Genomic DNA, 25,496 nt, shown 5'->3' with positions numbered 1-25,496 from the left:
GCTTATTCTATTATAGGAAAATGTACTTTCTTCAACTAGAATAAAATAGCAACATAAAGAAATTATCTAATATTCACACCATTTCCGAATAGATCTATCCCAACCACCACTAATTATTATCTCACCGTGAGCATCAAGGGTTGACGCTTTCCCAGTGTGACCTGACATGGAATTTATGACTTTCCAGGTATCAGCATTTATAATTCCAATTTTTCCATCGTATCCTGAAGATATCAAATACCTACCATACATATTCTCCCAACGGAGGTCAGATATGACACCTTTATGCAAATATATAGACGATAATTCCTTTCCCTTAGCACGTATATCCCAAATTTTAATTACACCATCAACTCCAGCAGTAGCTATTTCAGAACCATTCGGCGACCAACAGCCATTATATAATTGACCTACATGACCTCTAATATTCAATATTCTATTACCGGATCGTAAATCCCAGAGTACACAATTCCCATCACCACCAACACTGGATAAAAGTGAGCCATCAGGATGAAAATCTAAATTAAAAATTTCAGTTGAATGACCACCTTCTTGTAGATATAATTCAGTCATCTTGGCGAGATCCCATAATTTCCAGGTTGAATCAAATGAACTCGTTGCTAGGAGTGAAGCGCAGCCATGATATTTTACCGCAGTTATTCTAGCTTCATGGGCCTCGATACTATTAGATTCCTGAATTTTTTCGTTCTCAAAAGAAAATAATTTCACAATACCATCCTCCCCTCCTGATGCAAATGACTTACCATCCACGTTCCAATCTAATCCTGTTATTTTGCCACGATGTATCGAGTTTAATTGGTCTTTCACTTGCATTTGTTCATAGTCTAGTAATTTTACATCCCCATCCCAAGTAGAGAAAATAGCGTTGTGTTGTTGTTGATCATTAGAAGAAGGACAAATTCGTATTTTGGCAATAGGTCTAGTTGATACAATTTCAGAGGTGAACAGATCTAGCTTTGACAACTTCTCCGATAAATATCTACGTGATTGAATATTTTTTTTTATTCGATCGGTTTGTGGCAATATCTCCAGACTATTCTTAAAATTTAATAAGCGTTTCTTTGATTTATTTAGTGAATATTCTAAAATAGATTTTCTAGCCAATATAGCGTCATGAGAAGCTGGCGTATAAAATTCGTCATCATCCCCTTCATCATCAATCATTGTGTGCTCTGTAGACAGCTTACTTTCAACTGACATATAATGAATATTCTTCTTTTTATATACTACTATAGTCTGTTTAGATTCAGTACCTACCTATTAATAACAGGTGACGTATTATTATTAAAATGCTTTTTGTATTTCCTTCAATTTTTTTGCAAATTATACTTCTAAAAGCATTTTTCATAGACTTTTTCAAGAAGCTCATCAACATAAAATAACCCTATACACTAAATAATAATATCAATTTATAAGAAACATGAAGAGAAAAAGAGAACAGCAGGAAATACCTTAATATAAGTTAACTTTATTACTTTTAAGGTAGTTTGTCCAATACATTTTTATTTTTGTCTCTATAAAGCTACATCTGTTACAGTATAAATATATAATTGATAAGAGAGAAAAAAAAATCTTGAAAATGAATAATGTAATGTCCAGCTTAACAAACATTACGTCAGATATAAATTTAACTTATATGGATATAATAATAAACTTCAACTGATTTATTAGTGAAGAATTAACATGTATTTTTTTTTGGGCATTTGGATGGTTATTTGTTTTAAATCAACTTTAGTCAGAATATTTGCGATATGATTAGCACGTGATATACACGTGTATTAAGTACTACCTATAATACTTCTTTAGATTAGGGACTAGCTCTTTTATCACCCATGTATCCTCATTATCATAATAATCAAACTTCAAATCATTGTTCTCCCGAATGTCTAGCACTTCTAAGCGTTCATTTGGTATTACTTCAATTATCTTTACAAACGCATCTAGCCCACAATCCCTCAACACCAGTTCCTCTAACTGTGGAAAATTTTCATTACTTAGGCATCTCTTGATTTGTCTGGGACACTTTTGCTGTAGTTCTTCCACTATAAAATGCTCAATATGTAACACCTTCAATTTATTCGGTACCAATAGTTCCATAGGGAATCGAACCCGCACATTTTCCCGGCCACACACTTTTAGTCTCTTTAAATTTGCGGGGAATATAAATTCTTTTTCCACAAGATCAAGATTGCCAATTTCTAATGATTGCAAACCTTCATATGGGAATGGATTACATCTATCGAGCTTTAGTTGATAATTATCTTTCATACTTAAATTTCGTAATGCTTCTCCAATGATTTGTTCTTCAATTTTTTTCAATCCATTATTATCAATCTCCAATATTCGAATTTTTGGTAAATAATTGATATTCTTTATTGTTTCAATCCTATTATTATTCAAATATACCTCTTCCAAATGAGGAAGTTTCCACTGTTGGAAATCAATGGTACCTTGCAATTTATTATTACTCAATTCTAATCTTTCTAAATATTTCATTCTTTCGTTTAATTTTATTTGACCTTGAAAAGTTTTACAACTCTTAATACAATTATTTTTTAATTCTATTTCTCTTAAATGAAGCATACCATTTAATACTTTGTATAAGATATCATCATCTATTTTATTATTATTTAATCCAATCATTTCTACATCATAAAATTTACATTTCATAAATTTCTCCAAATTCTCTATAATGTTACAATCATTCATTATTAATCTAAAAACTCGTCTTGGTAGCCCCTCTAGAACATCTTCTAGAGAATCTACTCCATTTAATACAATCTCATCCACATGAGGGAATAATAATCGTAAATATTTCAACTTATCACCTTGTCTCTTTACAATATCATTTGATAGAGCTAATCCATGACCATATTCCAATTCATATAAACATAATTCCTCACGGAGCGGTGCAATCTCTTTCTCAAGAATCTCCAATAAATTATCTTTGTCTTCGTTCTTTGCTTCTCTTTTCAAATTTAAATTGTTCATGCCATTTTCTTCATTAGTTAATGTAGAGCCAGTAGTTAAAGGTGTTATAGCATTATTTTTCCTTTGTGGCTGAAAATCTTCCAAAAGTACAGGTGAATCAATCATACTACTATCATGCATTTTCCAATCTATACGTTGTTCGGTGGTATTATTACTAGGCCTATTTCTTAAATTACTTGACTTACTTCGTATGCTACTCATCTTAGAATCTTTAAAGCTTGGCTTAAACTCCCCATCTGTCATTACCTGGCTATTTATGAGATTATTTGATTCGTTCATATATAAGGGATATTTGTTATTCCACTGTTGGCCAGGTGGCATACTATTCATTTTCGAATCTGGCAAATTGAGTTTATGCATCTCATCAGGTAGAATTTGACTCCCTACTGGCAGTCCATTAGACTCATCGAAATTATTTTGGTATTTGGTATTGCCAATATTTTCACTCACTTCAGTCATATCATCATCATTCGAAACAGATATAGAATTATCTTTAGTCATTCCATTTGGATTATTATTAATAATAGGCCCTAAGATTACATTTCTCTTACTATGACGGTTGAAAGTATCTTCCATTGAATTGGGTTCTTGTATGTCGCCAGAGATATCATGCAATTCATCTCGAACAGATCCTTGTGTTTGACGGTTTCGATTCGCCCAAGGTTTATCATCAGTTCGTTCATCAGGTCGATGGATAACACTGTTTTGATCCGTTACAATACTATTTTGGTTTCTAATACTGGTCTGACTAGATTTAGTGCTAGATTGCATAAAGGAACTATCCTCGAAATCATTAGTTTCCGGCTTACTGCTCTTAATAACATTACTATATTGTCGATCATCATCCATGATATTCATCTTAGGAGGTATACTATTAGACCTTAGTGATGCCATACCTAAGGGATTAATATTCTCATTGTTATTTTCATTCATTTTTTTTTTAATACTCAATTCTCTAAATTGTTCAACTAATTTATCTATATCAATACCAGTACCAGTGTTGATCCTTATCTCCGCATTATTACCCTCCATAGACACTAATTAGCTTACTTTCCTTCTTCCCTTCTTCTCATCTTGCTTAGATCATCATTAATTAATCTAAACCATTGTATCTTTAGAATGTTATACACAAAGATTTGGGAACGCAAACGCGAATTCAAACGCGAACGCGAAAATATAAACACACGAAATCCCTGAATGTGCACGTGCAAAGTTTTTACCGATTTTGGAATCCAGACATTTTTCGCGTCTTCTATCTTGAATCTTTTTTTTTATTATTAATTTTTTTGTTTATTTCTAAACACTTGTGGCTTGTTTATTCAAAAATTAATAAGTTCTAACCTCAACTCTAAATCCCACTTATTATCCTTGAATTGTTCAACTTTATTCCTTTGAATTTTGTTTATTCTAGGGTTGTGATCATATTTCGGCGGAAAATCCTTAATGAAAACAAATCGTATTCCAACCAATTCCGATGGATAGACTTGTTTGCCTTATGCACTATTGTTTTCTTATCCATTTTATATCCTGAGTTCATACTTTGTAAATAAACGTTTGAATTTGTTATACATTATTTCAAGATCAAACAAACAAAAGACACATTTCGAAAAAAAAAGAAAAATACACTTGCAAATCAAAAGCAAAACATATTCTATCAAAAATCAACTATTCTATCAAAAGCAAACATTTATATCACATTTTGAATTGGTCTAAAAGTATTCAATTCATAAGTTAAATCTTATTTAGTTTCGATTCTCGAAAATATATCGTATTGTTCTAAAATAAGACTCATACTTTAACTATTTTTATCGATCCAAGCATCTTCCTTTATCAACACTCGTTACTATCGTTCCTTATTCCATATTCATATACATATATTAATACAAATTTTCTCTCTTGTTTTTTTTTTTTTTTTTTTTTTTTATTTTATTTAAAAAAGACACATAAAGTACATTAACGAATTTCTAGATTTTATTATATTTTAACTTTTAACTTAAATTATTCTTTTTGTTTTTTTTCTTAATCCAATACAAAACACTAAAAATGGAAAAAACATCAACTATTTTAACAGAAAATGATAATACAAATCCCATTCAAAATATCGATCCACAGAATCAACTCCAAAATGTACTAGATCCAAACCAATCCCCAACCGATGCAGCCTTCTTTAAAGTTTTATCTGAGAATTTGAAATACACTTTTAATAGTCCATTACCAACGACCACTCAATTCCCCACCCCATATTCATCTAATCAAATCAATCAATTCCAACAATTTAATAATAACTCTACCACAAATAATAATACTCATAATAATCATCAAGGCAATATGAATAACAACAACCATAACAACAACAATAATAATAATAATATTCCCATGCGTACCAACAATATAGGTCAAGTATCAATGGAAAATGATTCTTCACTTGTAGAAAATAGTATGCTACCTGGCGTTTCTATGGGAGTTCCAGTGCTTCAAATAGATCAACAATTAAATGATATGGATTTACAACCTTCATCCGTTTTACAGTTCATCAATAATTCTAATATTCAAAGTCAACAAACAAATACAAATAATAATGGATTAAATTATCATAATATAAATTTCAATTCCATAAATACACATACCAATACCAATAATAATTTTTCCAATGAATTTTTTTTAGCATCTCCAGAACAATTCAAAGATTTCTTATTAGATTCACCAGCAGCAATGAATCTTTTCCATAAGACACCTGCAAAGACTCCATTGAGGTTTTACACTGATAATACTGCAACTAATTCAAATAATAATAATTCCAGTAATCTTTTAAATCTAAATAATAGTAATATTAACATAAGCACTTCGGGATTATTAGGAACCGATGGGTCTAATAATTTATTTGGTACAAATTTAAACAAAAATAATAGTAATAATAATAGTAGTAGTAGTAATAATAATAATACAACAACGACAACAAATAACAATGAAAAAAGTTTGAAAAACATGAATTTCACACCATTAAGAAATATTGATTTAAATTTAATGTTTAATTCTTCGAATCAATTGAATGGTATGATGACATCTTCACCTTCCAAACGATTGTTATCATTGACACCATACGGTAGAAAGATTTTAAATGAATTAGGTACACCATTTGCCAAGCAGAGTGGCACTACATCAAATAGTGCATTAATTGATTTTCAAAATTTAAAGAAAGAACAACAAAATAATCTTGCAAATAATTTCAAATATTCTCCAAGCATTAATACTAGTATCAAGAAATTAATAAAAACACCCAATAAGAATTTAACTGATAATAAATTATCCCTAGGAAATAAAGATGATTTACTTTCATTACCTCATCCCTCAACAATAGATAATGAACCAGACATCTACGGATCGTCTCCTACAACTATTCAATTGAATTCATCAGCTACAAAATCTACCACCAAACTAGATATTAATAAAGTTCCAAATTTGACCAATAAATTGAAAAGAAGCGGATTCCCTCACCATGACAAACCGGATGGTATCATTACTCATACTTCGATCTTAGACACATCTCATCTTTCTTTATCACCTACACCCAAACCCAATATGAATAATCACCATCACACTCATAATAACTCCAATCATAATATCACTACTACCAATAATTCCGGTCCCTTATTAAAAATACCTGAACTACCGAAGATGGGATCATTTACTAGTGAACAAACACCTGTGGTGTTAAAATCAAAACCTTTAACGATAAATAAAAACATAAGTTTAAATACAAATAAAAATACCAAAAAGATTACCAAGAAGAATGTCAAGACTAAATTCCAAATCATTGTTTCTAATACAAAGAAATTCACAAATAATACAACATCAACGTCAACATCATCATCAACAACAACATCAACTTCTACCAATACAAATCCTCAAAACACGAAGAAAAAAGACACAAGTAATGTCAATCGTCGCAGTAGTAGCGGGAACTTGGCCAACTCAAACAAGATGAAAAACAAGAAACAATTAGTCAGAACACAATCATTGATTGAAAATTACATTGGCTCTAATAATAACATGAATAATGGTAAAGAAAACAAGAACCCATCGGAAAACACTTTGATAAACAATCGAAGCAAGTCGTTCCTAGAGATGAATGATTCATAACTATAACAATCAACCACGTTGCCGGGGACATGCCCATGTCTTACCGCACATAAACATATTCACGTAAAATTAAACCCTTTTCCTATACGTACCTCAAACACATTCCATAATAAAAACCTTTTTTTACACAAACCTTTTTTTTTCCTACATATATATATATATATATACATACGTTATACGTTTATATATACAAGAATATATTCTTGTTGACTTTAAAACGGCTCGGAGCTTAGTTTCGGGCTATACCCGAAAGGCACGTGAAACTGGGAAATCTATTTCCTTATCGGATATTCATCTTTCCCAGCTAGGGAGTTACCAGATCCGGATACATCTGTCCGAGATTCGCCACGATCTCCCCAGACAACCTCACAGAAACCCTGTGCCTGACCCGGCCACAGAAAAAACGCGCAGACCCTGACTAGGACAACCGACGGCCGGAATTCTGGAGGAAGTTCCTGCCACGTGAGATCTGTTCCGATTAGATGTATTTTTCTTTTTCTTTTTCTATTTTTTTTTTAACTATTTTCTTTTTTCTTTCACAATTTTACATTGTTTCCATTATTTGTACTAATTTTATTGTCTTGGTTCCTTGACCTTGCGATTCCAATGGCCTTATTAGTAGAGGTTTTAGGGCAATGCCCGCTATAATGGATATTATATAAGATCTTGGATGGTGTGCCTTATGGAAACCCGGCGTGATTACAGTGAAGATGTTAATATCTACACACTAAAAGCATGAATGCGTATATATAAATTATCGTCGGATTTTACATAAATGTGATGCTTGAGATGTAATGTAGTTTTGAGAACCAAAGATTTCTCTAGTATGGCCTGTATGCTACTGTAAATCGCAGTACTATCTACGGAAACACATATAAGCATATGTATATATATATATATATATATTTATATATATATACATTGAGAAAGTGTTAAACTGCCGTTGGTCACACCTTCTGTGAGTTTACGTGGCCATATATCTTTAATTTTATCAGGACACGTTTTGGTTCACATTCTTCTTCTGTACAGGGCGCTATCACTGCCGGAGACAAACGGAAGTTTTACAACTACCATTTTTAGTCCTAATAAAAAATATCAGTTTCAAGTTGAATCTCATTGAGAATTTCACATAGGCGTAGCGGAAAAAAAGAAAAAGTTTAAAAATTCTTTATCTTATAATTAAATTTACTCTTTTGGCAAAAAATGATGAAAGGACTTTTTTTAAATCGATTAGCACATTCAGAAGATTATCATAAGAAGCAGAATACTAAAAATCAACCCAATCAGAATAATTATAATTATAATAATAACAGTAGTCTCGGTCGTGCTACCGATTTCTATAGATCTAAGAAAGATACACCAAACTCGAAGCTAATAAAGACTCATCTATTAAACCTAGACTTGCAGATTAGGCAGAATAGATTGGATCGTAAGCAACAGGAAGATATTGAGAAGAATAAAATGGCTTCTATAAAAACTACGGAAGATGATTCAATCATTAAAGCTGGGTTTTCACCTCCATCTTATATGACAAATTATTTTTCTGTATTCGATGACCCAAATCATTATTCCATTGCTACTAGGAAAAAATTACAATTAGAAACTGAATATTGGTTGAAAAAATATTATGATACGAAACTTGTCTCAGATCCAACCCAAACTACAACACCGCAACAACCTTTTTCAGCAGAAGATATTATAGCGTCTAGAACTTCTAATGGGAATGGGATTGATCAACAGATCCCTACCACAAAGGATTCTTCTTTATCAAGTTGTGATGCAAAGCTCCATAATGGTTTGGAATTTTCTAAATGTTCCAGTTATTTAGATGACTTTACTACGTCAAATATAGATAACTTGGGTAAAGTGGATGCCTTAACTTCAAAGGCACTAACTACATATTCTAGCTATTATGGCAATTTATTAGCTGCCACTCCATTATTAGATGATGCATCTTTGAAGAGCCATACAATGTGGTTACCTACAGTTCGTAGAAATTTTAGACAATTCTTAATCGATGCTAAGGAACCAGAATCAAATTATTATAGCGATAAGACAACTGCCATCTTTAATCAAGCTTCATCTGTAATACCACAAAGATATGATTCATTTTCAGGTGGTACTTCAATACCATCCATGTTTGGTAAAGAGAAATTACCAGCCTTATCTTATCATTGCACTGTTTCCATGGATGATAATATTTTCATTTTAGGTGGGCTAATGGCATTCCATAGATATGATGAAGAAATCCCTAATTTGGATGATTTCATTGTTAACGGATTAGAAAATCTACCACCTCCATTCTTACCAGAAATTATCAATAACCCATGCATGGTATCTAATCCTTTTCTTTTTGTCAAATCAATTACTTATTGTAGTGTGAAGAGACAAGAAGTCACAGGCACAATCCCACCTCCTTTATTAGGTTTAAAAGGTACAAGATTAACTCCTCGTTATATTTTCTTTTACGGTGGTATGGAAATTATAACTGAAACTACCATTAATTCACAGGGGAAATATATTATTAATCATTCTTCTATTTTAAATAACAATGGTTATATTTTAGATACCATGTTATTTAAATTTTCAAAAATTGAATTAGTGGCAAACCCAGCTACTCCCGTGTATTCCAATTATTCCACATTATTCCCAAGACTTGGTCATGTTTTAGTCTCTGTAGGTAATAAAAATGAAGATTCAAACAATACTATTAATTCTAATTCTAATTCTAATAATAAATCAACAGGACAAACTAGCAACAGTGCTAATAGTTTTGCACATTTCGATCAAGTGAGCACAACTACTTCTTCATTCTCCTTAACAAGTTCTAATTCAGCTTCTTCCAAAAATTCATCTACAACATCATCAACTAATAATTCTGATAGATCTAAAAAATCTTCAAACTCACAGCAACAATCTATCCCACAATTGACTCCTCAACAACTTTCACATCAACAACAAATTTTCAACTATAATTTAAACCTAAGGAATAGTATCAAACAAAATGCATCAATTTCAAATAAATCAACCATCAATTGTATTTATATATTTGGTGGTTACTGTCAATTAGATGTAGATAGATATGAAGCTATGAATGATCTTTGGAGAATAGAAATACCAATATTGAATAGAGGTAAACGTGGTTATTATGAATTCCCAACAAATGCTACTGCAACTCCTCTAGCTTTAAATTCTCAAACTATTACTGATTCTGAAAATATTCCAAATTCAACTCCAGATTCTCGTATAACTCCTACAATTATTGAAAGTGAAAATGATTGGCCATCTGCAAGAGGATTTTGTGCATTTTATGTTCCTAATGAAGGTATATCTCCCGGTAGATCTATAGAGACCGAAGTATTATCTAAATTAGAATCTGATTTTTCATTGGAATCTGCATCAGTGGCTGCCATCGGTACAACAAGACCTTTATACAACCATCATTGTCCAAATTTAAATACCACCAGTAGACGTAGTACTAGTCATCATAATCATCATCGGCATCATCATTCAAAGCATTCTAAACAGAAACGTAATAGTACTTCAAAATCTCATAAACGCTCCAGTACTCCTAATAGTGCTAATAATACTCCACCTCATAGTAGTAGCAATACACCAACAAGTTCATATCAATCAATGACAACATTAAGCACCTTATCGATGATGGAACAGAAGCAAAATTTATGTAATAATCCAAGTAAAATTAATTTAAATATGATGTTAAAATCACCCAATTTTAAATCATATAATAATTTTGATGATTTTACTAAAAAAGGTAATATTAATAGTAATAGCGGGTCACCCGTGGATGATAGATTAGCAGGAATGTTTATTATTCATGGGGGCTCGAATCATTTAGATATTAAAGGCGATATGTGGTGGTATGATGTTGATAACCATAAATGGAACAGAGTCCAGACATTTGCATCCATTAAAGATCCCAAAGAAGGGTATAAAAAGGAAATTGGTGATCTAAATGATAAACATTATGTCAACAGAATTAGAAATAAAAAAGAATCAATGATACCATTGGATGTGAAATTAGTTGGTCATTCTATGGCAAGCATTGGTCATATGGCCGTATGTGTTGGTGGCTTAATTCCTAAGGATATTGATATGCTATATAAAAATATTAATTTTGAAAATTATGAATATGAACTTCAATATGATGGAGTTATGGAAACAGATGTCTATGGTAAACAATATGGTGACGAAAAAAGATATGGTATTCCATTAGGTAGTGGCCAACTGAATATTTTCAATATTGTTACTGGTGTTTATCAAGACGGTGTATTACTTGATAGTATTGTATTTGCCAATGATCATGACAATAAAGGAGATCAAATGAAAAAGAAAAAGAAAGTTAGAAGTAATAGCATGAGTAGTGATAGCAGTAACAGTAGCAATAGTAGTGATGAAAGTGTTATAAGTAATGATGATAGTGATGATATTAGTGATGAAGATGGTGGTGATATCTATAAAAAATAAAGAATCTTCGAATTACCGATACAAGTAATATTCGAGTGGAAACTGAATGTACTACTCATAAAATGATTAATATTGCATGTTCAATGGCTCAATCAGATGGGATATTATTGATGATTGGTGGGCTAACAGCTTTACGTGAAAATCCCAAAAAATTCTATTTGAGAGGTGCAATCATGGAAAGTGTATTACCGTCAGTTAATTCAGTTTGTTAAACGAAAAAATAAAATAAAATAACAACAACTCAAGATTAGACGTTTTTTGTTTTTATGTAGATATACTTCCTTTTCTTTTGCATTGCATAACGGTTCAAATAAAAAAAAATGAATCCATATAATAATAATAATAATAATCATAATCATAATCATAAAAATAACAAATAATAATGACAAAAAATATTTTTTAAAAAAAAAAAAAAAAAATAAATATCAAGAGGAATAGATATAATACTATTCTACCATTTTTGATTATAAGTACTTTACGAACTTTTTTAATGTGTGTTTCCTCCTTTAATAATCTAATTTTTCATAAGAATTTTTCAACTTCAATAAATTTGAAGAACTTATTTTCTTTTCTATATTTTCTCGATTTTTAAATATAATAATAATAATAATAATAAAAATAAAACTATTGTAGTATATGTAAAATTTTTGTATAATAAATTATAATTTTTATTTAATCTTTACAAAAGAGATTTTGAATTGTAGTGGTTAATATTTTAAGAGAACTCCTGATTTGGTGGGGTAATAAAATTACACGAAATTATTTTTTTTGGTCTTTTGAAATTATACATGTGTTATTTATGAGAGAAATAGAAATATAAACAGTTTAAATAAGAAGAATGAATAAAAAAAAGTTGGAAAATAAAAAATTTCGAATGGTGAAACTATTAACACAACTGTTTGGAAAACTAAGAAGAATCAAGTTGAAACGATATAAAAAAATAAAATGAGATAATGCAGAGGGGGTGAAAGTGGGTAATGAAAAAAAAAAAAGTAAGCAAAGGTATTCATAATATGTGTAATGGGTCATAAAAAAACAACAGATAAACTATTTATAATTATAATTATTAATTAATTATAATTTGACAGATTCGATCAAATGCTTTACTACACCTGGGTTAGATAAAGTGGAAATATCACCTAATTGATCGGATTCACCGGCCAAAATCTTTCTTAAGATACGTCTCATAATCTTACCAGATCTTGTCTTTGGCAAATCATCTACCAAGACGATTAATTTTGGAGCAGCAAATGGACCAATATCTTTACGAACAGTTAAAATCAAATGCTTCTTAATGTCTAATAATTCTGAATCACTTGCAGAAGACCAATTTTCTTTATTTTTCAAAACAACAAATGCAGCAACAGCTTGACCAGTTAAATCATCATTAAATCCAACAACAGCACATTCAGCCACTAAGGAATCTTGAATGATGGCAGCTTCAATTTCAGCAGTAGATAATCTGTGACCTGAAACATTAACAACATCATCGACACGACCCAAGATCCAAATGTAACCATCCTTATCTCTGGCAGCACCATCACCTGTGAAGTAATAACCTTTGTAAGGATTCAAATAGGTATCTAAGTATCTATCATGGTTTTTCCAAATGGTTCTTGCAAATGAAGGCCAAGCTTGTTTTACCGCTAGAACACCTTCAGCATGGTTTTCATTGATTTCTTGACCAGTAGTTGGATCTAAAATAACAGCGTCAATACCGAAGAATGGATAAGATGCAGAACCTGGTTTCATTGGAGTGACACCACCTGCCAATGGAGTGACTAAGTGAGAACCAGATTCAGTTTGCCAATAAGTATCGACAATAGGAATTTCATTCTTACCAATATTTTCAGAATACCATTCCCAAACTTCAGCAGCAATTGGTTCACCGACAGAACCTAAACATCTCAAAGATTTCAAAGAATACCCATCGATATAAGAAGTTCCGGCTCTCTTTAATAGACGTAAAGCAGTTGGAGCTACATAAAATTGAGTGACCTTATGAGTATCAACAATATCCCAATATCTGGAGAAATTTGGATAAGCTGGAGTACCTTCGAAGACGACAGTAGTACAACCGTATAACAATGGACCATAAACGACATAAGTATGACCAGTAATCCAACCAATATCACCTGCAGTAAAGAAAACATCTTCTCTATGAGTGTCAAAAGTGTAACGCATAGTCAAAGAGGCACCTAATAAATAACCAGCGGTGGAATGTTGAACACCTTTTGGAGCACCAGTGGAACCAGAAGTATATAATAAAAACAATGGATGTTCTGAATCGACAGGTTCACATGGACAATAAGTCTTGTATTTTTTCATTTCTTCACTCCAAATCAAATCTCTACCATTTTGATAAGAAACTTTTGGATTATTGGTACGCTTATAGACTAAAACGTTTCTCACGTTTGGAGTTTCCTTCAAAGCATCGTCGACGATTTTTTTAGTTTCAATGATCTTACTACCTCTTAAGGATTCATCAGCAGTAATGACTACTTTAGAATTAGCATCGTTAATTCTATCTCTTAAAGAGTTAGAAGAAAACCCAGCAAAAACAACAGAATGGACAGCACCAATTCTTGTAATGGCCAATAAGGTAATCAAAGCTTGTGGAATCATAGGCATATAAACAGCAACAGTATCACCCTTTTGTACACCCATGGAAATTTTCAAAACTTGAGCCAATTTACAGACTTGTTCCAATAATTCTTTATAAGTTAAACTATAACCTTGACCTGGTTCATCAGCTTCGTAAATGATGGCTACTTTATCTGGTGTTTCTAATGCATGTCTATCGACACAATTATAACAAGCATTGATTTGACCGTTTAAGAACCAAGAATTATTTTCAAAAGATGGCAAATCAGTCTTTGGATCTGGCATATAAACTTCATCAAATGGTTTTGACCAATTCAAAAATTGTTTGGCTCTTGTACCAAAGAATTCTCTTGGATTGTTAATGGATTGTGCATACAATCTCTTGTATTCATTGAAATCTTGAACATGAGGATTGTAATGGTTGACCAAACTTGGTTGAAGTCTATCCAAGACAGGTTTCTGAGGAACAATACCTACATTAGTCAAATGTTCATAATCATGAGATGATTTTGGCCTTTCAGCAGAAGAAGAAGAAGCTGGTTTGTCTTGTTGCTTGTTTAACGAGGAAATCTCGTTATTCAATTGAGCTTTCAAGTCACAGACTTTGGAAGTTGGAGACGTTGGTGTGTCTTTAACAACAGCGGGCATAATTTGATCTTTCGTTTTTTGTTTAGTGATAGCGTTATTTAATGTTTCTGAATAAAAAAACTCAAAAGAGTGGTGGTGGTTTTTTTATTTTATTTTTAATTGTTATTTTTTATATATCTAAAAGAATTAGAACTTAATCCTAAATCCCAAACATCGAAACTCCAGACCCTTTTATATATAATCCAGGTCCCTATTCCATTTGCCACCAAGGGATCTCCAACAGTTGGTCTCCACGCCAATATCTGCGCCAACGAGATTTCCCCACAGGCATTTTATCTTATCTATGCATATGTAAGCTTCTCTGCGTCTGTATGTAAGAGTCAGGCCTAGAACAGCCAGGTACCCCTAATTCTGCACTTCCTGTTGGAGATTAAGTCCAGTTCCCAACATTCCGGAAATACCGTGCATGGCAAATAACAATATAAAAGTACCCCGCATTCTAGCGCGGTACGGAAAGACGGCGTGATGCCGTACTAGCCGCGGAGTGAGATGCCCAAAATGGTCTACCCACGCGAAAGTCAACTCCGGTGGTCCGAGTCCGGCCAAATGGCGTTAGTGGGAGAGTTTCTGCGGGGTCGGTCATGCATTTGCCGCGGGTGGTGTCCCAAAGGGGATACGGCCGTATGACGTGCAGCGTGACGTCTGGCCGTGCAATGTGATATTGGTCCGTGAAAGGTGGTCGGGGTAACGAAGTTTTCCACGTGCTATGGTGATTGGCTCCATGCTTTATGTTTGTATGCTTAATTTTTAACATTTAATTAGGTTTCCGTATTGGGATACTCAAGGGAAAAAGAAATGGACGGGGCAGAGGCTGTGGGGATACTGTTGGGGAAATCGGATGTGAATATGGGAGAACAATGAGAGAATTAGGGGAGAGTAAATTTTAAGGGACAATGCATGTCTCTGTGGGGAACGGAGCTTCTTGCACGTGACGTGAAACGCACAATATATGCATGATATATACATAGGCACATATATGTATATGTATATGTATATATTGTTTGGGTCATGAGGAATGATTACCAAAGTGGGCATTGTGATTGTTATGGGGGAATGATTGAGAAGGATCTGATGCCTTTTTTTGAAGGAGGTGGGAATTGCCATTTCTTAATACTTGATTGGGTATTAATGGCGGACAATGCCTTTTCAGTATTGTAGTTTAAAAAGCGTTATTATTATATTTAAAGGGCTGGACATGTGCTGAACAATAATTAAAGCACATTTGATTAAGCATAAAGAGGTGCAATTGCATATATAAAAATTAAATAATGTGGGTTCGTACTCAATTGGGCAACAATAAATTAACTCCAAAAGAAAAAATAAAATAAAACAAATAAAAAACTTGCAATAGTAGCAGTACGATGAAGTCAAAAGCATTATATTTCAATAATGGATCAAGTAGATCAAACTCAAACTCGAGTTTGAGTTTGAATACTCTAGAATTGAAAAATAAATGTCATAACCAACAAATCATCATTGACATTCAAAACAATGTCATCAATGATTGGAAAGATAAGTTTTCTAAACAAAACATTCAATTGTTTGATTTGAAAGATCATTTAACTAATATTAATAAACAATTGAATCAATTGAAAACCGATTGGGTGAATGAACATCTTACCCATAGAAATGAAGTATATCACACACAGTACAAAAAGAAACGTGACGCCTCGCTTTTAAAATTCCAAGATTATTATACTGAAGATAGTTGTGTTAGTTCTTCCGAGAATGACCCGACAAATAGTTTGATAGATTCGTTAGATGAAAGTAATGAAAATTCCATCCAACAGACAAATGAATTGTTTATAAACGATTTATTTGATGGGTTGAGTCTTGAGGAAAAAAAATATCAAACCACACCTCTTCAAGATAATAACAATTGGCTTTCTCAAGAATGGCAAAAATTTAATGATATATCTTGGTTGGGACCTCTTTACAAATTGAAAAAAAAAATAATAATCACCAAGTGAGAGACAATACCATTTCTCCTACTCAGTTTGAGTTTCAACAAGATATGATGGATTGTGGGAATAGTTCTTCTAATTCCTCCATTGAACATTACAGTTTGTAATAACATACATAATATATACACTTACAAATCCCTATATATTATCTATTTTGCCACTCCGTCGGACTTATGTCGGCAGTAACATCATTATCGCCGAAATTGAGAAATTTCTCGCTAATTTTACCCTTTCTAATCATCCCACATCTATTTTTTATTTTTCCGACTTTAATTGTTAAATTCAAAACTGGACAAAAATGCCAGTATCCCGGATATATATATATATATATATTTTTTTTTTTTCAATAATATCTTTTTATTATATTTTTTTTTGTCCTGGGGTGATGATGATCTCTTTTAAAATTTAGAATTTCTTACTAAAAAAACAACGAAATTTAAATCTTTTTTTAGCGCTTAAAATTTCTTGGTTAAAGCATTCGATTAAACACATATCGCATTTACGCATCTAAATATTGACGCATTACGCATTACGCATTACGCATTACGCATTTGATTTAAGCTTTTCTTTTTTTTGTTTTTGTTTTTCTTTAGATATTTTAAACTCTTAAATTTATATACCCTATTGTATATTATTACATTTTGTACATCAACCGCCTAAGCAAACAAAAAAATGGATTAAGAACCACACACTCTTTTACAGTTTTTTTTTACATTATCCAATCAAACCATCCTATTTTGCAATCCTCATTTTAACTATGGAACAAACAGTTTCTCTCCCCACAAATAATAATCACACTAATAATAATATTCATAAAATTATTGAACCCAATAATAATGCCTCCGTCTCGACTACTCCCCCACCAATACTCTTGGAAAATAATAAATCTTCTACGATTCAATCAAATCCCACAATCACCTCACCAATAACTTCTCCAGGACATATAACTAAAAAAAGAAATAGAATATCGTTTGTTTGTCAAAGTTGTAGAAAATCTAAAACAAAATGTAACAAAGATAAACCTTCCTGTTCAAGATGTAAAAAATTAGGTATCTTTTGTGTTTATGATGTGGAAACTCAACCTCCACCAAAAAATTTAAATAAATTACAAACGATTCAAAGATTAAATGAAGAATTGATTTATTGGAAAAATAGAGCATTATCTAATGAAAATAATAATAACAGTAATATTATCAAAAACAATAATACTACCAATTCAATGATGAATGAAAACCAAACTGATTCTTCTTTTAATTTCCCCCCAATATCTGATTATTATTTATTAACTACTCAACAATTACAATCGATTACTTATCCAATTAAACTATATAAAGATCATCCAAAATTAATATTGAATAAAATCGCTAAAAGAGATGTGAAACCATTAACAGAAAATTATATCCTATTAGAAGATAAATTCATTTCTACTTTAATCTGTTCAATCTTTATCGAATCTTCCACTTCCAACACAACAATATTACCTGCCATTACGTCAAATCTATCTGTTTCAAGAATCCAGCCAGGAATACGACGAACAGTCAACAAATTGAAATTGATTTTATTAGATCAATCTCATTCATCAACACAACGAAGAAGAATTGAAGCATTTATTGATCGTCTATTACAAGCATCTTCAAATTCAGGTTCAAATCCCAATGATGAATCTGTAACAACATCATCAACGACAACTGCAGTGACAACTGCAACAACATCAGCATCAACATCAACATCAGCATCAGCATCATCTCCAAATACCTCTCCGCCTACATCTCCAATTTCATCATCAACTAAAACCAAGAAAAAATCAGGAATTACTACTTCCATGGAAGATATTTTTTCTTTGTTTTTTTCAAACCAAAAATATCAATATTTAGAAGATCATTGTCCACCAAATGGTGATTATTCACCACTTTTAAAAAGTTATATTAAAAGTTTTGAAGAATTTTTCCCACCAATGAATATTATAAATGCTTATAAAAATCATTTTTATGAAAATATTTATAAAAATTTACCATTTTTAGATAAAGATATGTTTGAAGAAGCACTTGCATCAATCTTATATAAAGAGAGCGATGACAATATCAATACCAACAACAATAATATTAATAATCCAGTTAATGAAAAAGTTAAAATCCATTTAGGTCATGCCGGGTTAAGATCCAAGGTGGAAAATTTAGCAATCTTAGCAGTCATTTTAAAATTAGCTTACATTTCTTTAAGATTTGTTGAGGAAGGTGAAGAAGATACAGAAAATCCAATTTTTGTTAATAAAGAAATATTGGATAAATATCCAATTGAAAATGATGCAATTATATTAGCTGAGAAATGTATTGCAAGTGAAAATTTATTTGCCTGTGCAAATGAAAATATTGTTACTTGTTTATTATACATTTGGGCCTTTTTCGTATTTTCACCAGAAGAAGGTGATTTTTTTATTGAACATCCGACTGATATCATATCTGGATTGGTTGTCATGCTATCGAATTCCATTGGACTTCATCGTGATCCATCAGTTTATTCTAATTTGAGAAGTTGTGTAATAACAGATAAAAGATTATTAAATCATAGAAGGTTATTATGGTTGGCTGTAGTAACATCTGCTTGTTTTGAATCTACTTTAAAGGGAAGATACTCTTGCACTAATGTTATCTCACAAGATTTATTTATTGAAAATATACGAGATCCAGAAGCCTTAAATGAATATATGAATAGAGTCAAAGCTGACATGGGAACAGATTATAGAAATCAACAATTGCTATCACTACATGAACTATGTTTCAAGAGAATGCAATTATCAATTATGTTATGCGATTTAGATAGTATTGTAATGGATCATTCAAGCTATCATCCCTTAAGTTCCTTTGATATATTGATGAATAAAATAGATGCTTTTTTAAATCAAAATTTCGATTCATCAGATATTCATACCCCTACAAACACAAAATTTGATTCTTACTCTACAAAAAGACACCCTTTTGCTAGTGACAATACGAGTAATGATTCTTCTACTTCACCCATACCTGTAGTACAAACAAATACAATTAATGGAAATAATGAATTTTCTTCTGATGCAACAAATAACTGGTATAATCAATTAAATCATAATACCATTGATTACTCTATAGGGTTGCATTCAAGGATTATGTGCGATTTAATGCTGTTAAGAACTTCGACAGCTTTGTTTTTGCATTTTGAAAAACTATTGGCTACAAAGACATTATCTTTAGAACAAGGTTTATCAATTTATTATACTTATTTTGAAAAATGTTGTAAGATATCTTTAAAATTGGTGAACTATTTCAAAAATTTCTTTGGTGTTGGCTATGGAATATGCGCTCCATTATCAAATTATATGGTTACTAAAATGGCTCAATTATCTTTAATGACTGTCTTATTCTCTTTAATTGGAATTATTATGCGATTAGAATTGGCCTGCATTTCGTTAAATTCAATGATTACCTCACATTCACAGAATAATAATACTGAAAAAATATCCGAGTTATTAATTAAACAGAATATATTGAAAAATTTACAAAAAACTATGGAAGATGCTGTAATTAACATTCATTATTTGGCTTCCAAATATTTGAGATTTACATATTATTCTGTTTTCAAAATGCTAGCAATATGTGACATTATAATTATTCATTTGAGGAAAGGTGAATTATGGTCTACTTTAATCAAGATCAGAGATATTTCCAACACTAAACCAACTCTTGCAAAAGGTTTAGCAATCTCATTAAATGTTAATTTGTCTGATATTGGTACCATTTTTAATGATTTTAAGAGTAAAAATTTTTTGATTGAGATAGGCAATGATGAATTAAAAAATCTCTCTGATCAAGTTTCGTTTATTAATAGTCAATATAAAGTAAACATGACTGATTCAGCGACATCTAAATCTAATCAAGCTACTTCTACAGATAATAATACTACTGCCCCTGAAACTACAACATCGAATACAACCGTAACCCAATCCACAACTAATTCGACTTCTATCGTAGGGTTTAATAACACCGAATTAGAGACCATGAAGGATGGAAATGTTTCCACTAATGCAAACAATGATGTTCTTTCGGCAACTAATATCCAAAATATTATAAAAAATAATCAGGCAGTACCGATATTAAACAATGATAATTTCAATCAAATAACAGGACAAGTTACGCCAACAACACAAAGATCATCTGTTGAGTCAACGTTAACTGGGTTAGAAAAACTTTCGTCAGTAGCTAATGTTCTCTTTGCTAATAATTCAAATGAACTCAATACCGTTGAGAGTTCTACTACGCCATTTGGTGCATCAACCATTTCAAACTCAGTTTCAAACCCAGTACCTAATAATGCAATCATTAATTCGAACATAAAGCTTAATAATAGTGACAATGAATTTTACGATTCTACTACGTCGAACAATCTTATGGACTCAACTTCAAATAATAATATTCCTACTTCTCAAGAAAATAACACGATGAATGGTGATGAAAATAGTGCTGCAATCTTTAATGCAGATACATTTGAATTTACTGGTGGGTTTGGTAGATTGGATTTATTTAATTATGATTTTCTATTTGGAAATTAAACTATAATTATTGTCTTGCATATTTAGATATTTGAAAATGTTAATAATAAGTTATGTAGTTAATATTTCCGGTATTACTATCATTCGGTACGAATATACTTACCGAAGAAATATCCGAAAGGGAAAAGGTGGCAAACCAGGGAAATGTAAGTAAGTTAAGAATCTTAAATATTAAAAAAATCATTAATAGTTAAAAGAATGATAATGATTTAGAGAATATACCTAGTATATTTCAATAAAACAATAAAAGACTTCAATCGTTATAATTGACTCAAGAATTAGTTGTATAGGGGTAATATTGGATCTGTAATAATTATATTGATATTATTAATACTATTAAAAAAATTAAAGAAATATGACTTCAATTGGTACTGGTTACGATTTATCAAATAGTGTTTTTTCACCAGATGGTAGAAATTTTCAAGTTGAATATGCTGTTAAAGCAGTTGAGAATGGTGCTACTTCAGTAGGTATCAAATGTGATGATGGGGTTGTATTTGCCGTAGAAAAGATTATTAGCTCCAAACTTTTGGTACCAAAGAGAAATGTTAAGATTCAAACAATTGACCGTCATATTGGTTGTGTCTATTCTGGGTTGATTCCAGATGGTAGATACTTAGTGAATAGAGGTCGTGAAGAAGCTTCGAATTTCAAGAAATTATACACTAAGCCAATTCCAGTTTCTGCTTTAGCCGATCGTATTAGTCAATATGTTCAAGCCTATACTTTATACAATAGTGTTAGACCATTTGGTATCTCTGCTATTATTGGTGGTATTGATGAAGATGGCTCTCATTTATATATGGTAGAACCAAGTGGTACCTGTTGGGGTTATAAGGGTGCGGCCACCGGTAAAGGTAGACAAGCTGCAAAAGCTGAATTAGAAAAATTATTTGATAGAAGCACTGATGGTTTATCTGTAAAGGATGCAATTAAGGAAGCTGCTAGAGTCATTTATATTGCACACGAAGATAATAAAGAAAAAGATTTCGAATTAGAAATAAGTTGGTGCTCTGCCACTGAAACCAATGGATTACACAAGTTTGTTCCAGAAAACTTACTGGAGGAAGCTATTGAATATGCTAAGGAGCAATTAGAAGGCTACGAAGAAGGTGATAGCGATGATGAAGCTGCTTCAAGTGACGAAGAACCTGCCACTGGTGATGCTGATGGTGACGTTGCAATGGAGTAAGCTTTTGTAACATGAATTTATTTCCTTAATTAACAACATTAACTAATATTACTCATTGACGAAGATGCATTTTTTAATATCTTCTACCTCTTCATCCTTCTAGCTATAACAAGTCCATATTGATGGTATAAAAGTTCAGAATTCCCCTTTTTTTATCAGAAAGTGACGATAGAATCCTTTTTTTCTGATAAACTTTGTCAATATACGCATATATTAGTGACATAATATTTTTAAATAGGCATTTATAGCAGATATATAACATAAAAAATCTTTATTTACATTATTTTTGTTTTATTTAATTTAAAGAGAATTTTAAGACCTGAAATTTAAATTAGAATTGCAGGTCAAGTTTTTACTTAGTAGAAAAAAAACATAAGCTTAAAAATCTAATATGATTTATTAGCAGTTATTTAATTGTAACAGTTCAACTTATGCCGGAAAGTTTCGGAATATATATATGTTGGTTTCCGATTTTTCCCTGGTAGAAGTTTTAGAAAAAGGAAAAATTCTAAAGTGAAAAATTTTTGTTAAAAAAAATTATTTCGTTATAAAACAAAAAAAACAAATATTTATTAAATTTCAATATTCTTTAAACAAAATATAGAGAGAAGATAATTAAAAAACTGAAGGCATAACATCGAAATGACTAGTGCTGTTGAAGGTATTAAACTTGAAGATATCAATGTTGATGACATTGATTTTTCTGATTTAGAAAAACAATATGGTTATGAAGACAAGTTTAGTATTGATCAGTATGTTGTTGTAACTGGTATTCCAATTATTCCAGAAGCTAAAGTTCCAGTCTTAAAAAAGGCTTTAACTGGGTTATTCTCTAAAGCTGGTAAGGTTGTTGACATGGAATTTCCATTAGATGAAGAAACCAAGAAAACTAAAGGCTTTTTATTTGTCGAATGTGGCTCTCCAGTTGATGGTAACAAAATCATTAAAACTTTCCACACAAAGAGATTAGATTTAAAACATAGATTATATTTATACTCTATGAAGGATGTTGAAAAATTCAATGGTGAAGGATTTGATCCAGAATTTAAAGAACCAGAAATTCCACCATTTGTTAGTTCAAGTTTCTTAAAATCATGGTTGTTAGATGAAATGGGTAGAGATCAATATGTTGTTCAAAATGCCAACTTGACATCTGTATTTTGGAATGACAAATCTTCAAATGACATTCAACCTGTTGAATCTAGACAAAAATGGTCATCCAATTACATTAAATTCTCTTCTAAAGGTACTTTGATGTTTTCTTATCATACTCAAGGTGTTGTCGCATGGGGTGGTGAAACTTTTGAACGTTTAAGAAGATTTTATCATCCAAATGTTAGAACCTGTTCAATTTCTCCAAATGAAAAGTTTTTAGTCACATTTTCCTCTGATTTAATTGTTGTTGATGCAGATGATGAGGAATGCCCATTTACTAAGAAAAATGAAGGTCATCAGCTATGTATTTGGGATATTTCTACCGGTTTATTATTAAACACCTTCCCAGTTGTTAAGAGCCCATTTTTACAATGGCCATTAGTTAGATGGTCATATGATGATAAATATTGTGCCCGTATGGTTGGTGATACATTAGTTGTCCATGATAGTAACAAGAGTTTTGCTGCAATGGAAGGTAAAGCTTTGAGAGTCAAAGGTATTAGAGATTTTTCCTTTGCTCCAGCTGGTGTTAAGTTAGCACCATTTAGAAATGGTTCTGACCCATCAGTTTTATTAGCTTATTGGACACCTGAAACTAATAATATGTCCTGTAAGGCTACTATTGTTGAAGTTCCAAGAGGGAGAGTATTAAAGACAGTTAATTTAGTTCAAGTTTCTAATGTTTCCATTCATTGGCAAAACAATGCTGAATATTTATGTTTCAACGTTGAACGTCACACAAAATCTAAAAAGACTTCATTCAGTAACTTAGAAATCTGTAAATTAACTGAAAAAGATATTCCGGTGGATAAAATTGAATTAAAGAACAGTGTTAATTCTTTTGAATTTGAACCTAATGGAGATAGATTTGTCACCATCGAAACTGAAGATACTGGTGATGACAATCCAGCTGTTCCAAGAAACATTGCATCATTCTATGCATTCCCTAAGAGTGAAAGTAAAGGTCCTATTAAGAACAATTTGACATTAAAATGGAAAATGTTTTATCAAACAGAAAAGAAATTTTCCAACATTATTAGTTGGTCTCCAGCTGGTAGATTTGTTGTTGTTGGTACCATTGCTACTCCAAGTGCACCAAATCGTAAAGCTGAATTAATCTTTTATGATTTCGATTTTGCTGGTGACAAACCTTTAAATAAGATTGTTGAAGTCAATAGTAATTTGAAAGAATTATCTAAACCATCCATTCAAACATGTACTAATTTGTCATGGGATCCATCTGGTAGATACTTAACCGCATGGTCATCATCCTTGAAATTGAAATCTGGTAGTGGATTTAAGATATTCAACGTTGTTGGTGATACTATTAAAGAAGATCCAGTTCCACAATTGAAGAATTTCACATGGAGACCAAGACCTGAACTTTCCTTAAGTTCTTCTGAAAAGAAGAAGGTTAAGAAGAATTTGAGAGAATATTCCGCTCAATTTGAAGAACAAGATGCTATGGAAGCTGATAGTGCTATGAGAGATTTGATCTTGAGACAACGTGAATTATTGAAAGAATGGAATGAATATAGAAGTAGTATCAACGAAGAATTGGAAAGTTCTGGCATCAAGAATGACACCGTGGATGATAAAGATGAAGATGATTACACTACTATTACTGAGATTAAAGAAGAAATTATTAAAGAAAAGGAAGAAATTGTTAATGAATAGTTGAATATATAAATATACGCAGATATATGTATAT

The 25,496-nt window shown here is 31.5% G+C and overlaps 9 protein-coding genes across 9 annotated transcripts; 6 read left to right on the top strand and 3 right to left on the bottom strand.

The window, feature by feature from the left end:
• Positions 1-66: 66 nt before the first annotated feature.
• On the bottom strand, positions 67-1,221 carry PRP4 (U4/U6-U5 snRNP complex subunit PRP4; the record flags this gene model as incomplete). The annotated part of the gene is made up of 1 exon (XM_004180608.1): positions 67-1,221. One exon carries the CDS (start codon positions 1,219-1,221, stop codon positions 67-69), a length of 1,155 nt encoding a protein of 384 aa, XP_004180656.1.
• A 585-nt stretch (positions 1,222-1,806) lies between these two features.
• NUD1 (Nud1p) lies at positions 1,807-4,044 on the bottom strand (the record flags this gene model as incomplete). The annotated part of the gene is made up of 1 exon (XM_004180607.1): positions 1,807-4,044. One exon carries the CDS (start codon positions 4,042-4,044, stop codon positions 1,807-1,809), a length of 2,238 nt encoding a protein of 745 aa, XP_004180655.1.
• Positions 4,045-5,055: 1,011 nt separating this feature from the next.
• NDD1 (Ndd1p) lies at positions 5,056-7,152 on the top strand (the record flags this gene model as incomplete). Its single annotated transcript, XM_004180606.1, has 1 exon — positions 5,056-7,152. The coding sequence occupies one exon, from the start codon at positions 5,056-5,058 to the stop codon at positions 7,150-7,152; it is 2,097 nt and encodes a 698-aa protein (XP_004180654.1).
• Positions 7,153-8,355: 1,203 nt separating this feature from the next.
• On the top strand, positions 8,356-11,640 carry TBLA0E00730 (uncharacterized protein; the record flags this gene model as incomplete). Its single annotated transcript, XM_004180605.1, has 1 exon — positions 8,356-11,640. One exon carries the CDS (start codon positions 8,356-8,358, stop codon positions 11,638-11,640), a length of 3,285 nt encoding a protein of 1,094 aa, XP_004180653.1.
• Positions 11,641-12,714: 1,074 nt separating this feature from the next.
• Positions 12,715-14,892, bottom strand: ACS1 (acetate--CoA ligase 1; the record flags this gene model as incomplete). Its single annotated transcript, XM_004180604.1, has 1 exon — positions 12,715-14,892. The coding sequence occupies one exon, from the start codon at positions 14,890-14,892 to the stop codon at positions 12,715-12,717; it is 2,178 nt and encodes a 725-aa protein (XP_004180652.1).
• Positions 14,893-16,253: 1,361 nt separating this feature from the next.
• On the top strand, positions 16,254-16,862 carry TBLA0E00710 (uncharacterized protein; the record flags this gene model as incomplete). The annotated part of the gene is made up of 1 exon (XM_004180603.1): positions 16,254-16,862. One exon carries the CDS (start codon positions 16,254-16,256, stop codon positions 16,860-16,862), a length of 609 nt encoding a protein of 202 aa, XP_004180651.1.
• A 751-nt stretch (positions 16,863-17,613) lies between these two features.
• On the top strand, positions 17,614-21,438 carry PIP2 (oleate-activated transcription factor PIP2; the record flags this gene model as incomplete). The annotated part of the gene is made up of 1 exon (XM_004180602.1): positions 17,614-21,438. One exon carries the CDS (start codon positions 17,614-17,616, stop codon positions 21,436-21,438), a length of 3,825 nt encoding a protein of 1,274 aa, XP_004180650.1.
• A 355-nt stretch (positions 21,439-21,793) lies between these two features.
• PRE10 (proteasome core particle subunit alpha 7) lies at positions 21,794-22,630 on the top strand (the record flags this gene model as incomplete). Its single annotated transcript, XM_004180601.1, has 1 exon — positions 21,794-22,630. The coding sequence occupies one exon, from the start codon at positions 21,794-21,796 to the stop codon at positions 22,628-22,630; it is 837 nt and encodes a 278-aa protein (XP_004180649.1).
• A 642-nt stretch (positions 22,631-23,272) lies between these two features.
• PRT1 (translation initiation factor eIF3 core subunit b) lies at positions 23,273-25,462 on the top strand (the record flags this gene model as incomplete). The annotated part of the gene is made up of 1 exon (XM_004180600.1): positions 23,273-25,462. The coding sequence occupies one exon, from the start codon at positions 23,273-23,275 to the stop codon at positions 25,460-25,462; it is 2,190 nt and encodes a 729-aa protein (XP_004180648.1).
• Between the last annotated feature and the right edge of the window lie 34 nt (positions 25,463-25,496).

This window comes from Henningerozyma blattae, chromosome 5 (assembly GCF_000315915.1).
Source record: "Henningerozyma blattae CBS 6284 chromosome 5, complete genome".
Taxonomy (NCBI): Eukaryota; Fungi; Ascomycota; class Saccharomycetes; order Saccharomycetales; family Saccharomycetaceae; genus Henningerozyma; species Henningerozyma blattae.
The sequence above is the reverse complement of the archived record's forward strand: the minus strand, read 5'-3'. Positions and strand labels throughout refer to the sequence as shown.